Here is a 19,234-nt window from a genome sequence, read left to right as displayed (position 1 = left end):
ACTTTTCCAGTGAGGTTCTTAAGTCATTTTTTGTTATCACGTGATATATTGTTGATTTGTCAGAAAAACATTATTTTGACACTAGACAATATATGACATATATATAGATTAGTAAAATAAGTACAGTCTTTATACAGATTTATCTTTTAATCGTGAAATAATTGTATTTATATTCAATGATTCTTATTGATAAAAATTTAAATAAAATCTCACGCAAATAGATATAATAAATAAATATTATCTTCAACAATATATCACTTAGTAAAGTAAGTTTAGTGTTTATATAGATTTATACTCAAAAGTTTGAATAATTATATTTGAGCTCAATACTTATACTGATTAAAAAATTAAATTAAAATCCCGCGTGTGCGCCGGTCTAAATTCTAATATATATATATATATATATATATATATATATATATATTTTAAGTTTTGCGTGTGTACATATATATATATATGTATGTACAATGTAGAGTCCAATACATATTTGTTTAAAAGATAATAATAATTTCTAAGTACTTAAACAACTTATGGTAATCGATTGGTTGAAAATATAACTCTAGAACTATGGGACCTTTTGAAAGAAAAAAAAAAGAATTAGGGGACCAAAATTTGTGTGTGTGTGTTTTACTGTCGTTTCCATCAAAATTGACCACATCAGACATTTTAAATTTTCATATTCATGATTAGGTTATTAGTATGAAATTCCACGGTTTATAAAGAAAAAAGAATTCTCGCACATTACAATTTTTTTTTTTGATAACTCAAAAGTGATCCAGAGTTCCGAAAGACTAGTTTCCTGGAATCCGGAGGATCCATGTTAAATTACTTGAACTTCGTGGCCAATACTATTCAGACCTAGGTGGTGGGACTAGCCGACTTGGTTGGACATTACTAGACTAAAAAATAACAGCAACTTAGCTCAACTATGTTCTCTATATCAGAAAAGAGTAAAAACTAAAAACCAATATATAGCACTCAGAATCATCCCATTAACTTTTTGGATGTAACACTTAGTATCTGAAAAGTTGAAGTTTTACCTTTACATTGAGGCCCAACTATATATAGATGAGCCCAAGTAAAGGAAGAGAAGTTCTTCTTTCTTTCTTGTGAGTTCTAATACGAAAAGCAGTTTTGATTGACCATCTGGACTCAACAGCCTAAATTTGTATGTTATCTCCAAAACAAAGGTACATTCCACAAAAGAAAAAAAGAAAAAAACGCTCTGTCTGTTGTGTTCTCTTCTTGTTCTCGTTTTCTTTAGTCGCTCAACAATAATAGAGTAAAAATAAAGACATTAGCAAAAAAAAAAAAGAACAATTGAACGTAACATTACATAGAAAGTATAAATTAAGTACGCACATTGTAACTCTAACGACACAATCATGTTATATATATAGATATATATAGAACCAATGTCAGTTCTTGAACTCACTCTCACAATTCTCCGACACAATCTCAACCTTCTTCCCATCTAATAATCCCTTAACCTTAACATCACAAGTCACCGCCACGTCCTTGTTCCGTTTGACCGGCCCTGCTTCATACTCAGCCTTCAGCTCCATCGTCAGTATCATAACCAATGGTTGTTTCGAGCCACGAGGTTGTACAGCTGCGTTCTTGGTCGACCCATCAAGCTTCACATTGACCTTGTCGGATCCAAATGCGGCCTGGGACAACCCCGGAAATTTCCCGCTTCCCAGCCTCTTGTTCTTGTACGTTAGGGAAACGACCCCGTCCTTTTTCATCACATAGCGTACTCCCATGTTAGACGTTGGATTCTCGGCTCTCAACATGACCTCGAAATTACTAGATTTTGCAGTTAATCTCTCGACCGCAAAAATAGGAAGAGTGGGGTTAAATGCGAAATGTAGAATGATAGTGATTGCACCGAGGATGAATCCGAAAACGACCAAGATGATGAAGAACCACATAAGACGTTTAGAGCACCCTTTTTTTTTGTTTTTCTCCGGGTTCTTGCGGCGTTTTTCAACGTATTTTGCGTGTTCCGGAGGAGGGGTCCAATAGACTTGATCTCTCGGGACTCTGACAACGTACGTCTCTAGCTCAGGGATTGTATCCGGAGGAGGAAGAGACGAAAGAGTTGTGGTTGGTAATGGAGAGAGATTAAGAGAATTGTTACGCCAATGGTGTGATGGAGGATCTTGAGAGGGCAATGAAGGGAGGCTGGAGGTTGGACGGTGCCAGACGGAAGGAGGATCATCGGGTTTGTCATCATCGGATTCAGGGGCGGTGGCGGAAGGAGGAAGCCGTGGCCCCTCCATTGGAGAAAGGTGGGAGTTACGAGATGTGCGGTGGAGATTGGTCTAGAGGGAAGAAGAAAGAGAGAGAATTAAGAGAGGATGCGAAAATTAGGGTTTGCATGGGAAAAGTAAGTGGTTGTTGTTGCATGACTCAAACTTTTGGTTGGTTTGGAGAGGATTTTGCTATTTAGAGTTTTAGCCAACTCACCTTACTTTTCATTCTTCTGTTATTTTTCAAAACCACATTACAAAAATCAAATAATATAGTTTGATGGTGATTGATGATCAACGAAGACGTTATTAGCTAGTCTTTCTTTACCAGATATCGTTTTTAGAACTAAAGTATGCATATAAAATGTATCCATATAAAGCATATATGAGTAAAAATTCGCAAAACTTTTGCAGATATTTCTGTCTTTAAATTTCAAATGTAAATTTCAGTGCCAACAAATACCACCATTTAAATTAATTGTTCTATTCATGTTACGAGAAATACCCTGATTAAAATACCAGACCATAAAACAATTTTTTTGTTCCAAAAGAACTAGAAAATAACAGCAAAACAAATTTATAGCGTAATTCGATCTGTTTCCTAAGAGTTTATTAATCATTTAGACTCTCATCCATAATTTTTAAGACACCTTCATAAACCCAGGATATGCGAAATTTTAGAATTCTTATAATTTTGTTTTTACTTGAAATAAAATATTATAGTACTTTTAAGAATTTTCCTACCATCAAGCTAAAAAGATGCCACAAATTCTCTTTTAGTTTTCGAAATTACAACCTAATAATATATTAAAAACAACCAAATTTCATTATGAAAGGGTCTTATTATATTTTGTATGTTTTAAAGTTTTCAAACTTTTGAGGTAGAACTAAAAAAATTTGTTTAATTTGGTGTGATATTTCTCGAGTCTCCTACAATTCTCTTGCAAGTTTCTAATTTCTTAGGAAGGTATCATTTAATGATTATTGGATGGATCGGACATGAAGGTAATAAACGTTTCAGAATATCAATCCGCAGCAACCGGCCATTCAAAATTATGGTTGTGGGCCGTGTTGCTGTTTCTGTGACAATACTATCCAAAATTTATTTCTTTTCTTTTTCGAAGAAAAAAACAGCTGTACATGGAAAAGAAAAATATCAAGAAAATCTTATCTCCATGACTTGATCATATGGTCTCCGATTTTTACACAATCGAATTTAAACAGAAAAAAAAAAAAAAAACAAAAAAAGAAGAAGAAGAGAAGATTAACGTCTGTCTATAATTCTTCCCTGGTCGACCTCGATCCACGTGAAGCATGTTTTGTCTTGGGTGCGTTACAACTTACATTATACTTCGATATCTAGAAACTATTAGTTGTGATTGGTAACTATTTACATACTTTTTTTTTTCGTAAATCCGCTAAAGCTTTGATACTCCTTTGAACTTTTATGTTTGGCGAAAAATGAAGGTGCATATTGTGTATCAATCACACTAGAAATGCAATACAGTATTACGAAATCTGACACCGCATGCCGACCTGTACGCCCAGTAAACGACGTGCTTAAATCATATTTTTCTTCGATTCCAACGTACTAAACACTACCACGTCATCTTCACAAGCTGATCCGAAAGGCAGAGGATAATTACTCCTCACTGAAATCTAAAGTCTATTTAACTATTTTAACATTTTGCAACAAATCTATTAATATTTCCATAAGACTAGATCTCTCTTTCTTCCATTCACATCACCAAAATATGCCTCGCCGTGACGTCCTCTTCCTCTCACTCCTCCTAGTTGCCGCCACCATCTCCACCGTCGCATTCGCAGTAAGTTCCCCAAATCTCATCCTCATCATCAATACTACTTTCGTCTATAACTTAGCAGACACACACACATTACCAGATTTGGACACAACATCAGTTTAAACTAAACTAGGGGGCTACAAACTAATGTTTTCTTCCCATTAACAAAAAAACAAACAAATCATTTTCTTGATTTTCACAGGAGGATGAAGCAGATTGTGTCTACACATTCTACCTCAGAACCGGATCAACCTTCAAAGCCGGTACAGATTCGATCATAAGCGCTAGAATCTACGACAAATACGGAGACTACATCGGGATCAGAAACCTAGAGGCATGGGGTGGTTTAATGGGACCAGGTTACAACTACTACGAGAGGGGTAATCTCGACATTTTCAGTGGCAAAGCACCGTGTCTTCCGAGCCCAATCTGTTCGTTGAATCTTACCTCTGACGGCTCCGGTGACCACCACGGCTGGTATGTTAACTACGTGGAAGTCACGACGGCCGGAGTTCACGCTAAGTGCGCGTACCAAACCTTCGATGTTGAGCAATGGCTTGCGACCGATACGTCGCCTTATGAGCTCACCGCAGTTCGGAACAACTGCCCCAAGGTTTCAATTAGGGAGAGTGTCGCTCGTGTCGGGTCTGAGATCCGAAAGACTCTGTCTTGGATCGTCTGAGATATGTGGATGAACGTTTACTTTTGTAAAACTTGGAGACTTGTTCTTTGTCGTCTTTTGAACGTGTTCATTGGTAATAATGAAAATGATTCGATCAAATAAAAAGTTGTGTTCTTTGTTGTCTATGAGATTTCATCAAACATTATTGAGTTCTTTTTTCTTTCTAGTGATAAATCTAAAAGGTAGTTACTCTGGTTGATATCACAAATAAAATTTTTTTTTTTGACCTCAAAATCTCCATATTTTATTAAGCCGGTTCAAATAGGATAGCCTGAAGAGCTACTCCGGAACCTGCCGACTTACATTGGAAAAATTACAACCTCGTGTTCGAGCCGCTTTCGCAATGCAAGACATTGTTTGTTCTAGAAATAAAACCAATGGAAAACATAGTAAACCTTTTACGCAAAGAATGAAAAAAGTCAAGCTCCGATGCAAAAGCCGGCCAATCTTTTGATTCATCAATAACGCTAGCAATCTCTTGACAGTCTGTCTCAAAGTGGACCATAACATGTCCCATGGAGAGAACTCTGTCCATAGCCCAACACAGAGCCTCTAATTCGGCGTGGAGAGGAGATAGAAGGCATGGCACCGCTTTTAAACCCCAAATAGGCTCCGGGCTAGACAAACGAAATCCTATACCTGAAACAGTATCCTCCTTCCTCCATGATCCATCGACTTGACAAACCAAACATCCCGTCATTAAGCCTGTAGAGCTGGACGTTTCTTCCGCTGGTGTCGTGACTTCCACAATTCCAGTATCCTCCACTATTTGAGCTATCTTCCATGCTTTCATAGTTAAAACTTAAATAGTTAAATCTCACAGACAATATTAAATTGAAAGAAAATTCTTCTTTCTTATGGTTCAATAATTCTGGTTACTTTCTAAAACATATATAGATCTAGACATATAACGGGATAACCGTATAGATCTAAATAATTTTGGTTACTTTATAACCATATAATTTGATCTATAAACAGTAAACACATATAACTGGATCTATATATTTTTTAGAAAGTAACCAAACTTTAGTCAAAAATTTATTAGTTAAGATTTAGAAACAATGCGAAGTCCTCAAGGCCAACATGGAGAAAAAGCCATACAAACTTAATCTTAACATGTTTGCAAATTTGACGAATACTGAGTTTATGAATTCTCACACATGTCTTGATATGAGGGATCAAAAGAAACTTCTCGACTCCAAATCGTTCATTTACGAGCACAAGCACCAGATTCCTTGGATTCGAGACATAAAGATGTTGTAAATAAAATAATGTGAAAGATCAAGGAACGTGAGTTTTTTGTTTTTTGTTTTTTTTTTGTCTAACGTGTGGTAAGTCTTAAGAAAGGTTTTATGGTACTCTCCTTTTGTTCTGTGTTCAAAAAAGAAAACCTAATCTAATTCCTTTTGATAATGAAAGTTTTCTCTATATTCCTCAGTTTTATTTTCAGTTAACTTTAAAATGGTGGTCTTTTTAGTTTTTATGATAATACTGCTATCACGCCATTCCGAAAACTATATTCAATGTGTTTTCATTTGATTTACAAGAGGGTTAAAAAGATGAAAGGTATATTTATGCAATCCTAGTTACGATATGTGAGAAAATTATCAAAATTGAGATGAAAACCGAAGAAACCAAAAGAAAAAATGCAGGAACTGTGCCAGCCGTTAGAGTTTTTTTGGTAAGAAGATTTTTTTTTTTTTTTTTTTTTTTTTTTTTTTTTTTTTTTTTTTTTTTGTTAACTGAGTAAATCTCTCCAGATTTGCAAATGGGCGGTAAGCGACTATTCATTCCAAGCTAGAACCACTAGCCCACCACCTCGTAGTTTTGGTAAGAAGATGAATCAAACAAAATTATAAGATATATACATTTATTAATTTAAGTTGAAAATGTAACTTATGCTTCCGATGGCTTCAAAGCATGGTCTAAAGCAATGTTGTTAGAAGGTGATCTGATTAAGCTTTTTAAAAACATCACCAAATAAATTCATAAGTAGTTGATTTTGAGTTGAAATCTTATAATTTCTCATTTGGTATCAGAATCTAACTCCATATAGAATGGATCGGTCGAAAAGAAAGAGCAATTCACTGAACCTAAAGTTGTTAGAGAAACCATGAAACTTGCTCAATCAAATAATAAGTGAGTTATAATCAAACTTAACACAATGCTATAACTTTATCATTTACAAACAAAAAAAAAAACATAGCAAACGATGTCGTTTATGTGTTTATTTATTTATTTATTTAAATTTCGAAAAAGCAAACGTGGTAAAAAAGAATAACCAAACGAAGTTGTTTCATTAATTAGTTTTGGACTTCCGAGTTTTTGATTTATCCTGCACCTACATCAATATACTTGTCGGATGTGCGTTCCATCTTCTCTTTCTCAAAGAAATCAGCTTGCTTCCATCATTCCATTTGTTTATTTGTTGTCGTTCTGATTTTGTTAGTGTGTTTCTAATAATGATTTTACTCTTTTTGTATGTAATATTGTTGTAGAAAAGAGTTTAAGAGAAAAAGGCATTTCTAGAAATAGATTGATTTGATGACGTTGGTTGATGAATTTTTTTACTAGAGCCAAACAATCTTTAACCGCCTTCATTCGTTGTGATTTTATAATAAGAAAAAACAGATCGTGGTTTTATTTAAACAAATACAAAACATAAATATATGAAAAAATCATTTGACAAATACATTAAAGCGAAGCAAATACTCAAGACACTTCAATGCAATCCGGGTTTGATAAGGCATATACCCTTAATCATGAAACGTATGTAAGGCATGCTCGGGAAGATGATTGGCCAACACGTATCAGAAAATGAATTAACGACTAGACAACATTCTTTCCTGATCTCACGAAGAGGAAAATGAAAGATTCCCTTTATGTTTTCCAAACATCCAGGAAATCTTTTCATATCATTCCAACAGTGGTCAGGATACATCGGTTGAGCACTCGAACCAGTGCCGGCCCAACCAATTTTGCTGCCTAAGGCAATTTTTTTTTTTCTCCATTAACAAACATTAGAAAAAAAAAGTTGCAAAAACTGCTACACAAAGGTTCGAACTCTTAACACTAAAGGATAATAAAAGCATACCCAACCACCACAAGTTTTTGAAAATTGATGCCCCTTAAATTGCTAATATAATTTGCCGCCTAAAGCCCTTGCTTTACGGGCTTTAGGTCAGGGCCGGCACTGACTCGAACATAAGCAAGTTATCAACAAAACAGCAACCACCATCAAAAGACTTGTCTTCATCATCTTAGATGGAATTCTATTAATTAAATTATGAATGAATTTAGTTTATATCACTTATGTTGTTGATGTCTGATTTTTATAGGGGGTTCTTTACAATATTTTGCCTAGATATTGACCAACTGGAATTGGTAATTTTGAAATACATGTCACCTAGTTAAAACAAAAAGAGCGTAAATAACTCTATGACTATCATAGTAATTGCTAGTCAATGGTTGACTAAGGGTACAAATTTTTTTTATTAAATATAATACCATATTTACGAATTTATCTTTGAATTGTCGTAGTATATATTTATATATATATACACATTCATATTTTACTCTTCTTTTTAAACTATAACATCATTTTGTATATATACTTCCTTGTAGGTTTCTTAAGAAATCATCTTTACATGGTATGAAAGCAATGTTTGTGACCTTGCAAGCATCAAAATCCAAATTGAAGTATCTATGCATTATGTAGAACAAAGATCTATATATATATATATATATATATATATAATTCCTATATATATATTTATTAGGAATAAAAGGAATATATAGCTATAATATTCCGTTTACTCTTTAATCCTTTTATTATTTAGGAATAATATATTATATATATAGTATAAAACTATACTATTTAGGAATCACTATTAAACATATTTCTATTTATTTCCATAACAAATAAAAAATACATAGTAATAAATATGAAGTAACCATGCTACTTATAAATCATTAACATACATACACTATATATATGTAAATTATAATGACATGTAATCGCTAGAGAGCTCGAGATACATTTTTTCTAATCACCCTCATTAATTAATAATATTTACAATTCATGCTATTATATATTTATCAAAAAATTAAAAAAATTTGTTATTTTCCAAATTAAATAATGTGCACCTCTTTTCCAAATATACTTTTATAAACATTTCAAAATTAACATAAAAAAATAGAATATATGATATAATTAGTAAAAATAGTATAACTCATATCTTTTACTCATATCTTTACTAATAATTGTTGAATATTAATATTAAAATAAGTATTTTTTTTTGAATGTATATTACACCTCTTAGTATATTTTTATTATAACTATATCTTAGTATTTTTATATTAATATTTAATGTGATGGTATTATGTGTTAATAGAATTATAGTTAGATGGTAAAATAGTAAATGAACATAAAAAAATTTTGTGTAAAATGTGTGATAGTGAAAATATAGATTGAGAAAATGTGTTAGAAGGATATATAACAACTCTTATTTATATGTGTTATATGACTTATATCCTTTAGCTCATTCATTTGGCAAATTGTCACCCATGTGATATATATATATATATATATATATCACTTATGTGGTCGTGAGTTTAACCCCTCTTTGTACTATATATATATTTTTATTGGGTTAATTTTATTCTTGTTCTACTTCTCTGCCTTTGTTTAGTCATTTCCTTTTTTTTTTTTTTGCTATTAGATGCATTTTCTTTATTCTATTTTATTTTATTTCTTTAATAAAATTATATACTTTTAGTTTTATTTAAATTTTCTATTTCTAGTTAAATTTTTTTTTTTACTGTACTACACATACATCCGAATTGAAAAAATGACAGTAGATGATAATAAGAGAAAAGAAGAGATGCTTTGTAATTTTTATTTTACAAAATCTCTAAAAGAGGTGGATGAGCTTCTATTTTGTACTCATGAACCTCAACCAAACGAAGGATAATAATATTTTTATTATTTACACAAGTGTTTTATTGATGGTATAAATAATAAAACCAAGTATAATAGACCAACATTACAAACCAAGTATAACAGGCCAAAAATTGATAAAACTGTAAAATAAATTGATAATTCTTGGAACAAAAGCTATACTACAAATCACATATATTAATGGAAACTTCAAAATAAAACTGCGAATAATTTTTAGAAACGTATAACAGAAATCAATAACCCAAAACATAAAAAAATGATGAGACTTGCATCAACGTGAAACCATAGAGGCTATGTTGATATGGATTCACGAAATTCACATATGTGTGCCTATAACACCCTAGTTTGATGGTGCGTGCCAAGAGTTTTAAAAAATTGATTTGGCCACATATATCACAAAAATGCATTTATTTTTTTGATCAAAGGTTCTGAGAGAACTCACAATTAAGCGTGTTTATGCTGGAGTAGTTTCAGAATGGATGATCTTACGAAAAGTGATTGTTGGAACTATGCGAGTGAGGAAAAAATATAGAAAATATCTAATGGTAAATTGTAGGGTTGATTAACAAGTATTTAAAACTTTCCGGTCGTAGCAAACATTCATCGGATATGGATCGGATGCGTCTATGGACCAAGACTGGACGTGGAGCCTACTTAGAGAGGTGACCCAACAAACCGGGAGTGGACATGTGGTCCACTAAGAGGTGACGATTGGACGTTTTAGTATATGTGATGTGTTGAAATAAAAAGAGGAATAGCTTTTAATTGGTATTTTGAAATTAAATAAAAAGTATGGGTCTTTTTGAACGGTTATTATATGCGTAAAAAAACAATACTATTCACAAAATATTTTTAAATATAAATTTTATTAAATATTTTTTTTTATTTCTAAATGATTCGTAAACCATACAAAATAAAATTATTGAGGAAAACATGTACAATCATGTCCACCTGGTATACTTGCACATTTGCAACGACTATAGTAGTTATCTCGAACTTCCTGTTCGCATTGAAAAGAAGCATAACGAGCATCACGATAACATGAGGTTCCTGGAATGAATTCAACAATAAAAGGTGCCCGCTCTCTTGCCTCCACTATTTAAAATCAACCACGAAAATATTAGATAGTGAATAAAACGTCATATATTAAAAAATTATATTGATAATATGAAAATTACAAGCTTTTTCGATATTTTTCTTATCATTCAATCTTTTTATATAAACTAAATAACCAATAGATATCTCACCTTTAGCATTATGCATCACGAAAAATATGAGGACACAAGACACCACAACCAAAGTAACATATTTCATGATGCAGAAATTGATAACTGATTTACTATATTTTTCAGTTTTTTTTTGTTTGTGTATATCTTAGTGAATAATTACTAATCAACGTTGTTTATATATACATACACCACACAGTAATATATTTTTTTATTCTTACTCATATAGAAAAAAATAAATTTATATTTGACTAAAATATTTTTTTGCCCATTTGAAAGTCAAAACAAAAATATTTATTAAGATATAGATACATTAATCTAATATATTATGTATTTAACATATTCAAAGTTAACAAAAAAGGCTATAATTTTATATTTGACCAAAAGAATTAAAGAGAAATTACAAAAATACCCATTTTATGTTTTTTTCAAAAATATCCTTACATAAAGTCTATTTTCAAAAATATCCATTTTATGTACAAAATAATCTAATTACTATTTTTTTAGTGACATCATAGAATGTCTAGTCATCAAAATATTTTTTTAAAATTATCCCAAAATTGAAAAATCAATATTTCCTGCCCAAATTGCTGAAAATTATATTTTATAAAAACCTTTTAAATGATTTTACAAGATTTTTATTAGAATCTTATAAGGCTTTTATTTAATTAAACAGGAGTTGGAAAAAAAAATTAATTAAACAGATAAACCAGCAGCCGAACACTCCATATCTTACGAATATAGATAAACGTGTAGCCAAACAGTCCTTTAACCGATTCCCAAATCGGCGATACCAAATTGGAACCTTCCTCTTCATCTTCCTCGATAGTCCCGCGCTCCTGCAAAAATTCAAATCCTCTCTTCCATGAAGGATCACATTCTCATCTCCGACGGCGAAGATCCGGTTACTCCACTCCCATCACTCTCGAAGCGTGCTCGAAAAGATCCGATCTCTGCGATACTGATTTCGGATTCAGATCCGACACCGCAGAAGCAACCGCCGGAATCTTCTTCCACTCCTATTTTCGTCCCGGAGACGCCTCTCTCCGATGATTTCTCCGTCGTTAAGTGCTCCTTCGGTTCCGGAGCTTTCGCTTCTAACCGCGAAGACAAATTCTCCGGTATGTCGAACGTTCTCGATTCTCAGTTGTTTTAGCATTTGCTTAGTTGGGAAATTGATACCGCAAAGCATGTGATTTCTGGGATTTTAGGTTGGTGTTACTATCTCTGATGTTGGTTTTGGAATAATTTTCGCTAGGCAAACGGATAATATCTCTGGATTCGGAGTTTGAAGATAGTCCTCGACCTGAGACTTCGAAGAAGTATGAGTCTGTGCTTGCTGATTTTAGGGAGCCACGTTGTGAATTGGAATCTGGTGAAACAAGTGATGCATACTATAAGAATACTAGAATACCTGAGACCAATTTAGGTATGTTGTTTACCCTCAAAACCAAATTCTTGTGCATATCTATCAAAGTATGGGTGATGATGAACTTTATTTGTCCTGTTCACTTGAGAAAAGCTGTTTTCTTTCAGATGATGATACTAATTGGATGCATGAAGTCAGTTTTCGCTCTTCGCAGACCAATGATACTATCGAGGTACTTTTCTGCAAGGAACTGGTACCATATTGTATATCATTGGTTCATGATTAGGGAACTTTCGACTCTATTCGTTGTGTGATTTGCATAGTGGTGTTTTAGAGGATAGTTCTGGATTCGAATGATGTCTCGTTTCTTTGTGTCTTCAGAGTTCAGGACTTTCAGGTTGTGCTGCTGATGTTTCTTTCATTTCGTTTCTTCGTATTCTTATTTCTAAATGGTATCAGGTCGATTCTGATCAGGAGAAAGAGGGTATAAGCGTCGAGAAAATGGGTCGAAAGAAGAAGATCAGAACTACAGGTGAGGCATTGCCAAAAAAGCAGCTGTCGAAGGAAGACAAAACCTGTGCAATGGAGGAAAAGAAGTTAAGAAAAGAGGTAAGTGTTCTTTATGTAACGTTTCTATTTTTTTTTGTTTCCTGATANTTTTAGCATTTGCTTAGTTGGGAAATTGATACCGCAAAGCATGTGATTTATGGGATTTTAGGTTAGTGTTACTTTCTCTGATGTTAATTTTGGAATTTTCGCTAGGCAAACGGATAATATCTCTGGATTCGGAGTTTGAAGATAGTCCTCGACCTGAGACTTCGAAGAAGTATGAGTCTGTGCTTGCTGATTTTAGGGAGCCACGATGTGGATTGGAATCTGGTGAAACCAGTGATGCATACTATAAGAATAATAGAATACCTGAGACCAATTTAGGTTACCCTCAAAACCAAATTCTTGTGCATATCTATCAAAGTATGGGTGATGATGAACTTTATTTGTCCTGTTCACTTGAGAAAAGCTGTTTTCTTTCAGATGATGATACTAATTGGATGCATGAAGTCAGTTTTCGCTCTTCGCAGACCAATGATACTATCGAGGTACTTCTCTGCAAGGAGCTGGTACCATATTGTATATATCATTGGTTCATGATTAGGGAACTTTCGACTCTACTCGTTGTGTGATTTGCATAGTGGTGTTTTAGAGGATAGTTCTGGATTCGAATGATGTCTCGTTTCTTTGTGTCTTCAGAGTTCAGGTTGTGCTGCTGTTGTTTCTTTCATTTCGTTTCTTCGTATTCTGATTTCTAAATGGTATCAGGTCGATTCTGATCAGGAGAAAGAGGGTATAAGCTTCGAGAAAATGGGTCGAAAGAAGAAGATCAGAACTACAGGTGAAGCATTGCCAAAAAAGCAGCTGTCGAAGGAAGACAAAACCTGTGCAATGGAGGAAAAGAAGTTAAGAAAAGAGGTAAGTGTTCTTTATGTAACGTTTCTATTTTTTTTTGTTTCCTGAATAATAGTTAACTGGCTCCCATCATCCAGCAAGAGAAATTACAGAAAGCAGCCTTGAAAGCTGAAGAAGCTGATCGTAAAAAATTAGAGAAGGAAAAGAAAAAATGGGAAAAGGGAAAGCTAGCCCTTAAATCTATTGTTGCCGAGATTGATACTAAAGTGGTTGNAGACTTCGAAGAAGTATGAGTCTGTGCTTGCTGATTTTAGGGAGCCACGATGTGGATTGGAATCTGGTGAAACCAGTGATGCATACTATAAGAATAATAGAATACCTGAGACCAATTTAGGTTACCCTCAAAACCAAATTCTTGTGCATATCTATCAAAGTATGGGTGATGATGAACTTTATTTGTCCTGTTCACTTGAGAAAAGCTGTTTTCTTTCAGATGATGATACTAATTGGATGCATGAAGTCAGTTTTCGCTCTTCGCAGACCAATGATACTATCGAGGTACTTCTCTGCAAGGAGCTGGTACCATATTGTATATATCATTGGTTCATGATTAGGGAACTTTCGACTCTACTCGTTGTGTGATTTGCATAGTGGTGTTTTAGAGGATAGTTCTGGATTCGAATGATGTCTCGTTTCTTTGTGTCTTCAGAGTTCAGGTTGTGCTGCTGTTGTTTCTTTCATTTCGTTTCTTCGTATTCTGATTTCTAAATGGTATCAGGTCGATTCTGATCAGGAGAAAGAGGGTATAAGCTTCGAGAAAATGGGTCGAAAGAAGAAGATCAGAACTACAGGTGAAGCATTGCCAAAAAAGCAGCTGTCGAAGGAAGACAAAACCTGTGCAATGGAGGAAAAGAAGTTAAGAAAAGAGGTAAGTGTTCTTTATGTAACGTTTCTATTTTTTTTTGTTTCCTGAATAATAGTTAACTGGCTCCCATCATCCAGCAAGAGAAATTACAGAAAGCAGCCTTGAAAGCTGAAGAAGCTGATCGTAAAAAATTAGAGAAGGAAAAGAAAAAATGGGAAAAGGGAAAGCTAGCCCTTAAATCTATTGTTGCCGAGATTGATACTAAAGTGGTTGAAGGATCCATTGGAGGTACGGAATTTCTCTATTTCTTGTGTTACTCTTCAATATATGCTTTAGATTTGGCTCTCTTTTTTGTTTCATATGAATGCTTAGTTAGTTACTTAAGTATAGACATTGAGTGCCTCTGGTATAATGTTAAGNAGAAAAGCTGTTTTCTTTCAGATGATGATACTAATTGGATGCATGAAGTCAGTTTTCGCTCTTCGCAGACCAATGATACTATCGAGGTACTTCTCTGCAAGGAGCTGGTACCATATTGTATATATCATTGGTTCATGATTAGGGAACTTTCGACTCTATTCGTTTTGTGATTTCCATAGCCGTGTTTTAGAGGATGTGATAGTTCTGATTCGCATGGTGTCTTCAGAACTTAGGTTGTGCTGCTGTTGTTTCTTTCATTTCGTTTCTTCGTATTCTTATTTCTAAATGGTATCAGGTCGATTCTGATCAGGAGAAAGAGGGTATAAGCTTCGAGAAAATGGGTCGAAAGAAGAAGATCAGAACTACAGGTGAGGCATTGCCAAAAAAGCAGCTGTCGAAGGAAGACAAAACCTGTGCAATGGAGGAAAAGAAGTTAAGAAAAGTGGTAAGTGTTCTTTATGTAACTTTTCTATTTTTTTATTGTTTCCTGATCAATAGTTAACTGGCTCCCATCATCCAGCAAGAGAAATTACAGAAAGCAGCCTTGAAAGCTGAAGAAGCTGATCGTAAAAAATTAGAGAAGGAAAAGAAAAAATGGGAAAAGGGAAAGTTAGCCCTTAAATCTATTGTTGCCGAGATTGATACTAAAGTGGTTGAAGGATCTATTGGAGGTGCGGAATTTCTCTATTTCTTGTGTTACTCTTCAATATATGCTTTAGATTTGGCTCTCTTTTTTGTTTCATATAAATGGTTAGTTAGTTACTTAACTATAGACACTGAGTGCCTCTGGTATAATGTTAAGATAGGACTTCTGCTTTCATGGTTCTCTGAGAAAGGCATTACAATCCACGTAGGCCCTAATCCAATCGAGAGATCCATTGTGTGGACGATGACAGTTCCAGAGGATATCGCTCCGGTACAGTAAAATCTCAGTCGCTTTGTTTTTTTTTGGCTTTTATTTTGAATGTTTATCAACTAGCTTGCATCCTGAATCTCACAACTGACATGTACGAAATTTAGTTCTTAGAACCCAGAAGGCCAGAACTTTCAATTCGAATCAGCTCCCCAGTCTGGTCTGTATCCTTGTTTAATTTTAGGATAAACATGTTAATTCAACATGTGGTATAAAACTTCCTTGACGTTTGGATCATATCTTCATAATTTTAGTTGTGGTAGTCAAAGCTATGATCTCAACTCTGCATAGTCTTCGACGGTAACCATTTAAAGTTCATGTCGCTCTAATGCTCTATTCCCTGTGTTTCTTATCAAACTAGTTTGGCTTGAGTGTGTTCCTTCAAAAGTTTTCTTGCACTTCCATCTCTAAGAAGGAGATAATTGTTACTTAGAAAGAGATCGATCAAAAATTACTTCATTGCACCTGACATAAAATTGCGTTACATATTATGAAAAATAATTAAAGAAATGAATCCCTTTTGCTAAGATCAGTACTTGACTAAAACGATATGAATCATCTGTATCTTATTTTACTCTTAATTAGGATCCTCTTTTCTCTTGTGCAGCTTTTTCCTCAAGGACCCAAGATTCCTTATGTGCTCCTTGTGTATGAGGCTGAAGAATTTTGTAATCTTGTTGCTAATGAAAAAATTCTAGAAAACATCTCAAAAGTTCAGGACCGATACCCGTCTTATACTGTATGCTGCCTCACCAATAAGTTAATGTCATATGTAAAGAAAAGGTGTGTTTGGTAAAGTAAATTGGTGTCATGTTAATGTTTCCATCATGAAGCTGAATAAAACTAATCTTCTAGGGAAAAGGAAGAGTACAAGAACCCGGGAAGTTGGAGACGACCTCCTATCGATGAGGTACTACGGTAGCTAATGAGCATTTCTTTAGAGAAACTTTTTTTTTTATCATTGTTCCTCTATTTGTGTCCTTATATGTACTTGATGTGTAATATAGGTACTAGCAAAATTAACTACTCACTATGTTAGAGTACATTCCAGACATTGTGTAGACGAGGCCGAGGTTGCTGAACATGTTGTTGGTTTAACAAGCAGTCTCGCCTCTTGCCTGTTCAGGTACTACTATCTACACTATTTCGGTTCGATATCATGCTGGATGATATAGTTGAATTGGTATGGAAAATCCCATAAAAGTAATCATTTCTTTATAGAAACCTGTGGAATCCATCATATATATCTTGATGCAGTTCAACGACTTTACAGTAAAGACGACCTCACGTCAAAAACTTATGTCATACCTTCAGCCCATCTTCTTATCTTTTAGTCTTAAATCATACACGTGTTCAGCAAAAAGCCATTAGGTTGACAGATGCACGTGTGGCTAATAACAATGTGTTTCTGTATTTTTTGAAGTAAAACTAATCATATATCTACTATCTGATGCACAGGAAGAAACTAACTATGTTATCAGTAAGTGCTAATGGTGCAATAGTCTCCAAGGATTCAATTGACAAACAGTTGATTAAAAAGAGTCCATGGTAACGTAAAGTGAAATCATTCTCAATTTTGAGGTTGTGTTATATAGTCTATCTGAATCTCTTTATTAAGGGAATAATCTTACTGGTCTGTAGGTTAAAAGCTTTAGTAGCAATACCAAAGGTACAGCCACGATACGCGGTAGCAGTGTGGAAGAAATATCCATCCATGAAGTCTCTTCTTAAGGCCTACATGGATCCTAACAAATCTGTGAGTAAACACAAACTACGGATTTTGACTTACTCAGTTTGTTGTTTATATCTATGTCTGAAGCCAATTATGTTATGTTGGTTTTAAAAATGGGGAGAAGGTTCATGAGAAGGAGTTTTTACTGCAAGACTTGAAGGTGGAAGGTTTAGTGGGAGGAGATAGAAGGTTAGGTGAGATTTGTTCAAAGAGAATATACAGAGTTCTCATGTCTCACAATGGAGCCATTAAGACGGATGACGTCGAAAACGGTGCTGCTCTCTTCACAGATTCTCCAGGTGTTGTTAACTAAGAGCCGAAGAATTTTTCAAACCACACTGAATTTTGTACTCTCTTTTTAGATCGGTTTTCACGATTCAAATCGGATAAGCTTGATGAATAAAAATGAGTGCCAGGGAAAAAAAAGAAGCAAAAAACTCATAAAGTACCAAGACAGGATTCGATCCTGTAATATATTTTTATATATCAGAGATAACAATGTACTACTTAACCATCAGATAAAACAAACTATTTTGACTGTGATTCATCTAACAAGATACTTCAAAGCTACTAACAAGAGCAAGTGTCGTAAGAAAACTCCATAACTCAAGAATTGTTTAAAATGTCGGAACCTTAAGTGAAAAGGTTAGCTGAGAAGAAAAACGAAAAACTCTTGAGAGAGAATCTCGAAGTAAAATGATAAGATTATTAAGAAGGACGACATGCATAACAATTATCAAGTAACACTTAAATTAGAAATTAAACACATATTAGCTACATAAAATATAGTTGAGTATGTCCTATATGTCAATTCAATATATTAATAATCTATACAAAAAAAAACAAATCTGATACACACAAACAAACATAAGCTATTATATATGTTGATTAGTTTTTTTCATAATCTTGTAAAGCTTCCCAAACCCAAACAATCTCTATTTTGATGATACTTTTCATTATTTTATTTTATGAAAAAAAAATACAAAATCATAATCTATTAATATAATAATTGAATTCATTAACAATGAGAGATGTTAGATAATATTGTATTGCTTACTATTGATGAATCCATAATAGTAAATGGTGAAATAAGTACATACTACTCCACGGATAAAAACACACCACAGAAAATCAAACTTTGCAGATAAGAGTTCTGAAGTTGCGTATTTCTCTTAAGAGTGCATTTTTTTTTACAGGATCAGAATACTTTAAAACCGGTGGACTAGATCGAGAGGGGAACAACTCATCACTTTCAGTAACGTTATTGATTTTTTTCTAAAAGAAAATGGAGCAAATCATTTAGATCACACAATAAACACAACCCATTGGATTTATGCGTCGAAGTCTCAACAACATTCGACAGTGTCATTTGGCAGTGAAGGGACCGTTTCAATAAAACAAAACTAAATTTGGCAATATATGTTAACATGAATGTCAGCAAGACAGCATATAGTTTACACAAACAACCCTTTTCGATACTTTGTGTACTGTTTAGATTTTAAGTTATTTGTATGATCATTAAAAAATTCAAAAGTAATAAAGAAACAAGCCTATCTTTTTGTGTTTTTTTTTTTTTTTTTTTTTTTTTTTTTTTTTTTTCTGATGT

General features: G+C 33.7%; 4 protein-coding genes across 5 annotated transcripts; 2 read left to right on the top strand and 2 right to left on the bottom strand.

Annotated features, from left to right (window-relative positions):
* LOC104751860 lies at nt 1,168–2,352 on the bottom strand. Its single transcript, XM_010473910.1, has one exon. It carries the CDS (start codon nt 2,283–2,285, stop codon nt 1,419–1,421), a length of 867 nt encoding a protein of 288 aa, XP_010472212.1. The 5' UTR covers nt 2,286–2,352; the 3' UTR covers nt 1,168–1,418.
* On the top strand, nt 3,788–4,862 carry LOC104751859 (PLAT domain-containing protein 2-like). The gene is made up of 2 exons (XM_010473909.2): nt 3,788–4,081; nt 4,260–4,862. Exons 1-2 carry the CDS (start codon nt 4,010–4,012, stop codon nt 4,737–4,739), a joined length of 552 nt encoding a protein of 183 aa, XP_010472211.1. The 5' UTR covers nt 3,788–4,009; the 3' UTR covers nt 4,740–4,862.
* LOC109129543 lies at nt 7,462–7,995 on the bottom strand. The gene is made up of 2 exons (XM_019237826.1): nt 7,938–7,995; nt 7,462–7,724 (listed from the first exon to the last, which is right to left on the bottom strand). Exons 1-2 carry the CDS (start codon nt 7,993–7,995, stop codon nt 7,462–7,464), a joined length of 321 nt encoding a protein of 106 aa, XP_019093371.1.
* LOC104751858 (crossover junction endonuclease EME1B-like) lies at nt 11,699–18,142 on the top strand. Of its 2 annotated transcripts, XM_010473906.2 has the most exons (13): nt 11,699–12,046; nt 12,184–12,274; nt 14,013–14,092; nt 14,192–14,256; nt 14,477–14,626; nt 14,701–14,851; nt 15,838–15,899; nt 16,504–16,679; nt 16,752–16,806; nt 16,904–17,022; nt 17,355–17,444; nt 17,538–17,652; nt 17,753–18,142. In XM_010473906.2, the coding sequence occupies exons 1-13, from the start codon at nt 11,791–11,793 to the stop codon at nt 17,939–17,941; spliced, it is 1,599 nt and encodes a 532-aa protein (XP_010472208.1). In that variant the 5' UTR covers nt 11,699–11,790; the 3' UTR covers nt 17,942–18,142. The 2 variants fall into 2 exon arrangements, with proteins under 2 accessions (XP_010472208.1, XP_010472210.1); XM_010473908.2 differs by lacking the exons at nt 14,013–14,092; nt 14,192–14,256; nt 14,477–14,626 and adding exons at nt 12,462–12,526; nt 12,754–12,903 and having other exon boundaries at nt 12,184–12,354; nt 15,790–15,899.

This window comes from Camelina sativa, chromosome 16 (assembly GCF_000633955.1).
Source record: "Camelina sativa cultivar DH55 chromosome 16, Cs, whole genome shotgun sequence".
Taxonomy (NCBI): domain Eukaryota; kingdom Viridiplantae; phylum Streptophyta; class Magnoliopsida; order Brassicales; family Brassicaceae; genus Camelina; species Camelina sativa.
The sequence above is the reverse complement of the archived record's forward strand: the minus strand, read 5'-3'. Positions and strand labels throughout refer to the sequence as shown.